This window comes from Populus euphratica, unplaced genomic scaffold (assembly GCF_000495115.2).
Source record: "Populus euphratica unplaced genomic scaffold, PopEup_1.0 scaffold1441.1, whole genome shotgun sequence".
In the NCBI taxonomy this organism is placed as follows: Eukaryota; Viridiplantae; Streptophyta; class Magnoliopsida; order Malpighiales; family Salicaceae; genus Populus; species Populus euphratica.
In genome coordinates, this window is record NW_011501300.1 from 26403 (window position 1) to 37397 (window position 10995).

General features: G+C 31.5%; 1 protein-coding gene across 1 annotated transcript; it reads left to right on the forward strand.

Annotated features, from left to right (window-relative positions):
• Nucleotides 1–1485: 1485 nt before the first annotated feature.
• On the forward strand, nt 1486–4732 carry LOC105117628 (heterogeneous nuclear ribonucleoprotein 1-like). The gene is made up of 6 exons (XM_011015359.1): nt 1486–2000; nt 2154–2194; nt 3220–3383; nt 3511–3613; nt 3701–3870; nt 3978–4732. Exons 1-6 carry the CDS (start codon nt 1768–1770, stop codon nt 4500–4502), a joined length of 1236 nt encoding a protein of 411 aa, XP_011013661.1. The 5' UTR covers nt 1486–1767; the 3' UTR covers nt 4503–4732.
• Nucleotides 4733–10995: the final 6263 nt, after the last annotated feature.

The following is a 10995-nucleotide window of genomic DNA, read 5'->3' on the forward strand; positions in this document are numbered from 1 at the left end:
CATTAATATTCCATCTCAAAGTTCTCATCTTTTTCTTCTTCTTCTCCTTCTTTTTCTTTATTATTATTATTATTATTATTGTTATTATTATTGTTATTATTATTGTTGTTGTTGTTGTTGTTGTTGTATTATTGTTATCTGTAATTTATACAATTAACCTCCCTGTGGTTCAACCCCGGTCTTGCCGGGTTATTTATTACTTCGATACTCTTGTACTTGAGGGAAGACATCAATTTTTTAGTCATGTCAGCAACCCAGGTAATTCCTCCAGGAATACATCCAGAAATTCCCTCATAATAGGAATATTTTTCAATTCTATACTTCCCCTTTTTAATGAGATTATAAAGCAGGTACTACTCTTTTCTACCATTTGAATATTACTCATTCCTCGGAGAATCACCATTTTAGTGAAATAATCCACCTATGCTTTATGCCTACTCAACCAATCCATGTCCAAAATCAAATAAAAATAATCCAGTTCTAGAAGTAGAAGGTCTACCCTTAATTCCACTCCCCCGATATATAACATCACTGCTTTATATATCTTGTCAATATATATATTCTTTTCAAGAAGTGTTGTAAAACTAATAAAAAGATAGTATCAGGCTGATCTATGCTAGGAAAGACTTAAAGGAAACCAACTACGTGCTTTAGGTGGACATTGGAGGGGGAAATCGACCTATCTTGATGTAAAGCTTTTTATGAGATACATCATGATGTAAACCTTTTAGCTTATTAAGTGTGTGATTGATATTATTGGTAGCCTTTTGTTATTGTGGTTTAAAAAAATATGTTTAAAAAAAGTTATAAATTATAAAGAGAAGTTTTAGTGTTGCATGATCTTGAAATAACCAAATTATTTAAAAAGTTATGTAAGCTATCCGTAAGTAATGACTCATACTCATATTAATGTTCATCTCTTATTCTTTTTTTAATTAATGTTGATGTCCGAACTAGTTTATATGTATCTCAACTGATTCCACAGGCCTTAAAACTAATAACCATATATGTCTCTAGTGACTCTGAGGTTTACGAGACTCCAACAAGTGATTTTAAAAAACAAATCTAGAACTTAACTATTTGAGTTATGTTCATCTCTTCCTCTTCTTATGATTCATGGCAATTATTATTATTTTAACATTAATTTAGTTTTTGTACATGTAAATTTAATTTAATTAATTAAAATGAATGCATTCATGATAATTTAATAACCTTGAAATAATAAGTTGTAGTGAAAAATAAACTTACAATCCCCCGGTAAGAAATGATGAACAGCTTTCTTCACAAATATGGGTTTGTGAAACATTCTTTTATGAATCCATAAAAGGACATCTATTTCACGCTTCTTTTCGTGGCTGGACATGAAATTTGGCTTCCTGTTTCTTTTTGACCGTCAAACATGACACGGTGGGCATGCATGTGCTTTTTAACGGCCGCGAGCCAGATCGACGTCGTTCTGTCTCAAAAGCAATTAAATAAATAAATGCATACATCTAACCTCCAGAAGTTCGAATATTTCAATTTGAATCTCTCTCTCTCTCTCTCTCGCACGGCACCGTTTCTTGGCAATACTAGGGTTTCTCTGCTACTTCAAAATCGAATCCTTATCCTCTTCCTGCATCGTCAAAACCCTATCTAGTAGAGCTGTTCAGTCAATTAATCAATCTAGGCTAGTATAATTTTAGGGTATTTGTAGTTAGGGTTAGGTAGAATTAAAAAAACGAGGTTCGGTTTTTTTTGCAGGTTTTTGTTTGATAGGTCAAAACGATGTCAATGGATTATGATTATCCACTTCAAGAAAGGCAATATGAAGATAACGTAATTTCCTTTGATGGCCGTGACGAAGACAATCGACAACAGCAGCGGCAAGAAGAAGGTTATTATGAAGAAGAAGAAGAACAGCAACAACAGGAAGGAGAAATAGGCAGTGGAGGGATTGAGAGAAATCAGTCAATGAATCATCACTATCATCACCACAATCGTGACTCTTCATCTGCAGGGTTAGTTTGTACTCTATCTGTGTATGTTGTGGGGATTTTGGCTTTTCTTCTTGTTTTAGAGGGTTAACTGAAATCAAAAGCCGATTGCAGCATTTGTCGCCGCAATAATTGTGATTGGGGAAATAATATATGGGTTTCTTTTTTTGTTGGTAGAAAACTCTTTGTTGGTGGTGTCTCCTGGGAAACTACTGAAGGTAACATTTCAAATTTTTATACTTTTTTATTATTATTATCTTAATAATTTATTGTATTAGAATTATTTATGTCTTGTAGGATTGAATTGGGCAGTTCAATTCATACAATCCATTGCAATTTGAATAGCTAATTTGTGTTATTTTGTTGCATTTCTCTTAGTTTCTTAGTGGGATATTTGTGACGACATTGAGGTTTAATCATGATTTATAGTGCTGACTTGTCAATCCATACTGCGATATTTCACTCTGGAAAGAGTCTAGATATTCAATTTGTGACTGTTCTTGATTGTTTATGATGAGAGAACTTTGTGGATTGCATTATAGTTTTTTAATTTACTTCTGTAGTTGCAATATATTTAAGTCTATGGAATGGTTCAGCAATGGGTTCTGTTATTTGAGTTATTGGCAGGTCATATCATGATCAAAATCCATTAGCAATTGGGATCATGCCGAGCTTTTTCTTACTCTTAGTATTACTGATCTCTCATGAACACAATGTAGGGAAATCGGTTACCTGCCTTCTTAATTGCTGCGAGCTAGTTTTCTGACACTTGGTCTAGAAATTTGAAGAAGATGTGCCGTTCCTCTAGTGAGGGATTGCTGCTTAGTTCTACAGCATCAGGGACAGCTACAAGGGTAGTTGTCAGCTTGCATGCATACTACCAAAGGAGTTTGTTGCTCATCTTTCTAAACTTATCGGTACTTAAATAAAATTGAATAGATGACAAGGATAGATGAGAACTGATCCAGTTTCTGGTTTTGTGAATTTTCATGAGCGAAACTGAGACCAATGAGCTTAAAATCAACTAGCCATGTTGTCTTCTTTGTTTCACCATTTTGTTGTTTGCAATTTTTCTGATTTGTTATCCTTGGCCAGTAAATTCTCCTTCAGCAGTGTCCATTTTTTTTCCCAGTCCATTTTACTGTTCTGTTAAGCCTGATTTGTTGTCTGTTGTCATAAAATACTCCTTAGGTAGCTTTGGATCTCTTTAATGCTAATGTCTATCACATCTCTTTGGTTTCAGAAACATTCACCAATTACTTTAGTAAGTATGGAGAAGTCATGGACTCTGTAATAATGACGGATAGACATTCTGGAAGGCCACGAGGGTTTGGCTTTGTAACATTTGCTGACCCTGCAGTTGGTGATAGGGTTTTGGAGGAAGACCATGTTATAGATGGAAGAGCGGTAACATTCACTCACTCATTTCCTGACAACATAAGATTTCCAAGTTTCTGGTATTTTTTATCCATCGCTTTATAAAAGTGGAAATTTTTGTAACTTGGGAGCTTACTTTGTTGCATTCTTCTGCCAGGTGGAGGTGAAGAGGACAGTTCCAAGGGAAGATATAGAGTTTAAAGGAATAACAAGAACAAAAAAAATTTTTGTGGGTGGAATACCACCATCTTTGACTGAAGGTAATGTAGCTCAATTTTCATATTGAATTTCTCTTTTCTAAATGAGCTAAATCGATATTCTCTTTGGGCTTTGTTGTTATATTACAGATGAATTAAAGGAATACTTCTCTGTTTATGGTAGCATTGTTGACCACCAGATTATGCTAGATCATAAGACTGGAAGGTCTAGGGGATTTGGGTTTGTCACGTTTGACATTGAAGATGCTGTAGAACAAATCTTTTCAGAGGGCAGAACACATGAGCTTGGTGGTAAACAGGTAGGTTATAGTTCTGCTGAAAAATGACATCCCTGTCATCCTACTGGATGATTATGATGTGGCATTGTGAGATGTTAATAACTTGAGCCCTTGAATATAAATTTTAGGTGGAAATAAAGAAGGCTGAACCAAAGAGAACTGGTGGTGATCATGGCAATGCAACAAAGTCTTATGCTGGATTCAGAAATGTTGCTGGTGGTTTTGGTGCTGGCAATAGTTCAGCAGGTCGTTATGGTCAAAAAATGGGCAGAGAATATGGTGGGTACAGTGGCTATGATAGTTATAGTGGTTATGGCAGTTATGGGGGAAGCTATCCTCCTGGAAGCACTGCTGGTTTTTATGGTGGTTATGGAGCATATGGTTATGGATTTGGATTTGGTGGGCCAATGATGTATGGAGCTGGTGCATATGGAGGAAGTGGTTATGGTACTCCAAGTGCTTACAACAATGCTGCTGAGTATGGTGGTGGTAAAGGATATGGGAGAACTGGTGATGGTGATGGTTTTGGTAGTGGTAAAAGATATGGTAATGGTGATGCTGTTAGTGGTGTCTATGGCAGTAATAAGGTGTATGGAGGCAGTGCAAATGGTGGTGCTGCTGTTACTGGAAGGTTTCATCCCTACCGGAAATAGAGAGATTTTCCAACAAGAAAATGGTATGATTCATGGCAATTTGATATGAGAGATGTCATCTACATTCTTAGTAAGAGTAGCTGTTCTCAGAAAACTGATGGATATTCTGTTGTTGCAATCTCCTTTTTGCTATTTATACAAGGAGGCTGAAATGGTTATAGAATGTTTCTTGTAATTGTGAAAACACAAATTCTAATTTATGGTATTGGCCAGGTTGGATTTTGCAGTAATTGGTTGTAGGTAATCAGGTCCAAGGAGTTTAACACACGTGCTTAGTTGAAACACTTGTACCATGTGACAATTTTACCGTTAGATAGAAGTTTGTGTTGATCTTATGTTTAGGTACCATTTGTTTAAGTAAATTATTTTTAATTTTTGGTAGTAGTATGAAAAATAAGTTGGTAAATATATTATAATCTTTAACTATATCATGAAAAATAAATAGAAAAATAACTTTTTAAAATTTAATTTTTTTTCAAGTTTGTTAAAATAATAAGGATTAAATTTGATAAATAAAAAATAAAAAGATAAAATTAAAAAATAATTTAATTTTACAAATTGTTTTATATAAAATAAATAGTAATAAAAAAATAAAGATTAAATTTGGTTGAAAATGGATGAAATTATTTTTTTTAATTTTATAAAATATTTCAAAGAAAATAAATAACAATATAAAAATAAGCATAGATAAAAAAGTTAAAAGATAATAAAATAAAAATTTTAATTTTATAAATTATATCAAATAAAATAAATAGTAATTAAAAAATAATGATCAACTTTAATAGATAAAAAATTTTAATTAAGAAAATAATAAGAAAAAACAAATAACAATAAAAAAATAATTATAAAAGTTGATATAAAAATCAAATTAAATCAAATTCTATAGGTTGAAATTGAAAAAAATAAAAAAATCAATATAAAACATATTTCAATAAAAAAATTAGGGATCAAATTTAATATAATTAAAAAATAATAAGATATTTTTAAATTTTTTAGAACTTTTAAAAAGTATTTGCTGCTAAAAAAATTATTTTTCTGCAAATCATATCAAATTTCTCTAATTAAAAAATGTTTTTTATTGATCAACTTTTATAATAATAAACAAATATAAATTTTTTTTACAAATATAAAAAATTTTACAAATAATTTTTAAAAAATCATTTTTCATAAAACAAACAATATAATACTTTGTTTATCAAATATTACTAAGCACCAACAATGCCCAAAGTTTAATTATTTTAAAATATGTAAGTTTAATAACAATATAAGGGTAAAATTAATTTTTTTATATTTTATTATGTCTTGTCCATTATAACAAAAAAAATATATATAAATAGTCACTTTGTCCTACACATCACTATCAAATACAATTATGTATTTTTCTTCTTTTTTGTCTTGTGTCCATTGCCTCCGTCTTTTCTGTCCCTGAACAATAACCAAATTTACCTTAAAGTGAGATTAATAAAATACATATATATTACTTTAGTTTATATTGAGAGTCAAAATTAATAATATTACAATAATTCTAGTTATAAAAATAGGACTAACTTGATGGGCTATTGTAAAGCCTAAACTAGTACAAGTTTAAGAAAAAATAGAGAAAAAATTGACTCAACTTGACTTAGTCAAAAATCTAAGTTAATCTGGGATAAAACATGAGTCAAATACCTGTTGACTTTTTTGAGAAATTGTTTTTGGTAAAACAAGGTTTATTTGATTAGTTAGATTTTTTTGGTTAGTCGGGTGACCCTCCCGACCAGTGACCTAAAAGTTGTTTCTGGTTAATTTCTAAGTTGGGTTTTAAAACGATAATAATAACCACTTTTATCAATACATTGACTCAGATCGATTTGTGTTAACCCTTCTAGTCAACGCTCTAGTTGGATTTTAAAATTATAATAATAACAACGTACATCCATAGATTGATCAGGGTCAAGGCAAGTTAAACCTCTTACCATGTGACCCAGGCTTTATCTCGGGTCAACCTCCAAGTCAGATTTTAAAACTATGATAATAACCATTTTTGTCCTTACGTTGACCCAGATCAATGGTCAACCCCACTTGTGACTTAGGACTTGCCCTTGATCGACAACTGAATTAGATTTAAAAATTATGATAATAACTGTTTTTATTCTTACAATGATTCAGGTTAACCCGACTTGTGACCTCAGCTATACCCTAGATCAATACCCAAATTAGGTTTTAAAACTATCATAATAACTATTTTTATTCTTATATGTTTTTGTTGAACAATTTTGAAATTGAGAATCTTTTACAGTGACATGATAAAAGATTGACGTCTTCTTCTAAATGTAGGAGTGTCGAAATAATAAATAACCCAACAAGACCAGGATCGAACCACATATAGGTTAACTATACAAATTATAAATAATAATAACAACAATAACAACAACAACAATAATAGCAATAATAGTAGTAGTAGTAGTAATAGTAGTACTAATAATAATAAGAAAAAGAAGAAGTTAAAGAGGACTTTAAGATGTAAGATTAATATAAGGATTAAATAATGATAAAAAAAATGTCAAGATTAAAGGATCCATTAATGGTATTCCAGACAAATATAGTATAAACTCTTATTACTCAAGTGGAAACTACATACAAAGAAGGTTCCAATCAGATTATAAATTGTTAACATGATTACATTAGTTATCTTATTTGAATAATGCTAATACTTGTAAATGTTGTCAGGTATTCATGATTATAACTTATGTTAACAATAAATCAAGTTCCTTTCATAGAACAGGTGTGGGTTATGATTGTGCATCAAAAGTGTCATTAAGTCTCTTATTTTAATATGTATTTATTGTTTTTATTTGGTTGTTTTTATAATAATTGATGTGTTTTTTAGTAATGAAGTTTGTTTTAATGTTTCGATAGGTTTTTGGAGCTTAAATGAATTAATTCACAAAATTCAACGTCGGAATTCAGAACAAAGAATTGAAGAGACATTTAGTTGAAGAGTGAAGCAAATCTTGGTTCAAATAAGTGCTCCAAATTTGTCCCAAAAATCAATTCTATTCCAATTCTAGAAAAGAATAGTATATGATTTATTTCAAGCCCAACCTTGCCTTATGTTGTGTGCAAACTTCAACCATTAAACACTCAAGGTTTCAATGTCAATCTTAGCCCAAATAATAAGTACATTTGTATACTTATTTGATGCTCAAATTCAGCCCAAAATCAGCCCAAAATCAGCCCTAAATCAACCCCAAATCAACCTTCAAACTAACCCAAACACAATCCATGATCTTACATGTCCACACAACAAATAACAATTGATTTATTTTGGGTAATCCATTGATCCAAGAAGGCAAGCACATGGATGGAAAGCTGGAGGGGATATTTTAACATTATTTTGGGTCAAAAAGAAGAAGGAGACACCTCATAAATGAGGAAGAAAAATGTGCACCAAAGTAGTTGTAAAGCTGTCTTGATTTGATTTTTCAGAACACCTTTCGGTGTTTTGCCCATACCTTTTGACTCAGGTGTCCAAATGAGCTGTTCTTTAATGATCTGGAAAGGTGACAGAATTGCCTATAAATATGTCTCTAATAGACTTCTCGAAAAAAAGCTTCTAAGAGGGTCGAATTGCTGTCCAAAGTTAGAGTCAGATTTGTGTCCGAATTTTTTCTGAAATTGTATTGTGTTCTTCTTTATAGATTTCGGTTCTTTAGTTTGTAAAACTTATTTTTTCAGTTGGATTCAAGTTCTTTCATGTTTATTGAAGTGTTCTTATATATAATCATGGTTGGCTAAACTCTTTCTTGGATCCAAATCAAGGATAATGGTGATTGAGGTGAGTTCTTTAGGATATGAATGAATCTTAATGTTTATCTTCTTATTTTCTTCATGAATGATTTATTATTGTAAATAAATTTTAGAAATCATTTAGGTTATGTTATAATCTTGAATTTTTATGCACAAACTTTAGTTTTGGTATAGAGATTGCTTGATTCAATGTCTTACTTAATATGAAAGTACTTGTTCATTCTTAAGCAATAATCAATCTTCATCTTTCTAATCTTCATTGTAATATCTTCCGATCTAATATCACCATCGTTGATATTAGGTTGAGTTATCTTATATATGTTGAAGAAATCACCAATACATCACCATTAAAATTGATTTGGACCAAGACTTACTTTTCTTGTCATTTAAAATCTATTTACATTTTTTTTTTTATCTTTGAAAACAAATCCATCAATTATTTTCAACCAAGTTATTGTTAATTTAATTTCTCTTGAGTTTTTTTTTTGTTACTTAGCTTAATTTCCAGATCTAGCTCTCTGTGGATATGACCTCGATCTTACCAAGTTAATTGCTACATCGCACACTCGTGCACTTGCGAGTTAAAACAAGCCGATCATAAAAAAGCGGTCAAGAACATGGCAAATGCCTCCTTTTATAGGCCAAAATTAGGAACTATTGATTTGATGACTAATTGATAAGTGGGTGGCCAACTTTTGACTTGGTGACAATCCTTATCTTCTCTTGTCTGCCCAAAACGTCATTGATAACGTCAAAATTGGAACCACTTGGACTAATTGATAAGTGGGTGGCCAACTTTTGACTTGGTGACAATCCTTATCTTCTTTTGTCTGCCCAAAACGTCATTGATAACGTCAAAACTGGAGCCAGTTGCAAACATGAAAGTTGTGGGCAATTGTCTCAGCTTTCTTGTGTAAAAAATTCAGGTTATTTGGACTACTAAAACTCCAGATATGGACCAAAAACTGAATAGTGCTCGGGCTAGAAGACAAATTTGGACTTGTTTGTTGTTGCTATAATTTGGACTTGAAAATGACCTTTTTATATCTTGTAGGCCTATGTCTTACCTTTCCATCCATATAAAGTAGACCTAAATCTGAGATCTACAACTCTAGATGTGACCCAATTACCGAACAGTGTTCCAATTTGGATTGCACCAACATCTCTTTTTTAAGTTTAGCCATCTCTTTATCCTTGCAATTTAAGTTCTTCAAGTCATCAATCAATCCTTTCATTTATGTGATAGACCTGCATTAAAAATAGACATTTACCACAATTGTTCTTTTAATTTCAGTTCTTAAATTCACCAATCAATCCTTTCATTTATGTAATAAGCCTGCATTTAAAATAAACATTTACCATAAATTAAAGGTATCTTATATTATTAGATATATTATTATAAAACATGCTTTAGTTAAGTAGTTATTAATACTTCAAGTGCAAAATGATGACATAAAACCTTGATAAAAAATGCACTTTTAAGTACCAATCAGTTGCCCCTAGTCCAGGAGTTTGAAGTTTCCATCAAAACTATTTCAGAAGTCGATCCTAAAGCACAGTCCCCTTATAGGATGACTTTTATAGAATTGGCCGAATTGAAGATCCAACTTCAGGAATTATTGGACAAAGAGTTCATACAACCAAGCAACTCGCCTAAGGGAGCCCTGGTACTATTCATAAAGAAAAAGGATGGTACATTTTAGTTGTGTGTCGACTATCGTTAGTTGAACAAAGTGACAGTGAAGAACCAGTACCCTTTTTCATGAATAGATGACTTATTTAACTAATTGAAAGGTGTAAGGGTGTTTTCTAAGATAGATATGAGATCGGGGTACCATGAACGAAGAATCAAAGAACAAGATATATTGAAAACTACCTTTAGGACCTATTACGAGCATTATGATTTTTTAGTAATGCCTTTTAGGTTGACAAATGCCTTGGTAGTATTTATAGACATGATGAATCGAGTGCTTTAGCTCTATCTAGATAAATATGTGGTGATGTTTATTAATGATATATTGGTGTATTCCAGCTCTTATTTGGAACATGAGCAACACTCGAGGAAAGTGTTGGAAATACTAAGGGAGAATAGACTATATGCACAGTGGGATAAATGTGAGTTTTGGCTCAATGAGGTAGTATTTTTAGGGCACATTATCTCAGCGGGAGGAATATTTGTGGATCTAGGAAGCTTAGCCCTCTCTTTGTCTTCTCAATTTCAGTAGTTAAAATTATCAATCAATCCTTTCATTTATATGATAAGCTTGCAATTAAGATGAACATTTACCATAAATTAAAGGTATCTTATATTATTATAAAACGTGCTCTAGTTAAGGAGTTATTAATACATCAAGTGCAAAATGATGATATAAAACCTTAATAGAAATGCACTTTTAAGTACTAATTACACCCCCTAACCATCTTATCACTAGTCCCTAGTGATTAAAACGTTAAAATAGGAAAATAATTTGCAAGTTCCACAAAGCAAGACATTCATTATTCAATTCCATTAATCTATTCAGATAAATAAACTCTCATTAAATTTATATATCTGCTCAATATCTCTTAAACAAGATATTAAGAAACCTTTCTTTTTATGTGCTCAATGTTGAAAATATAGATGATGGGGCTTTTATTGGAAGAAAATAATATTTTGTTCTAATGTTTAAGGTTAACTTCCTTGGGTTGAGATTATTATCTTTGT

Excerpts from the sequence above, each read along its gene's own strand:
- LOC105117628 (XM_011015359.1), top strand. The coding sequence starts at position 1,768 with ATGTCAATGGATTATGATTATCCACTTCAAGAAAGGCAATATGAAGAT. Across the intron at positions 2,001-2,153 it reads CGTGACTCTTCATCTGCAGG|AAAACTCTTTGTTGGTGGTG; the intron begins GTTAGTTTGTAC and ends TTTTGTTGGTAG. Across the intron at positions 2,195-3,219 it reads CTCCTGGGAAACTACTGAAG|AAACATTCACCAATTACTTT; the intron begins GTAACATTTCAA and ends CTTTGGTTTCAG.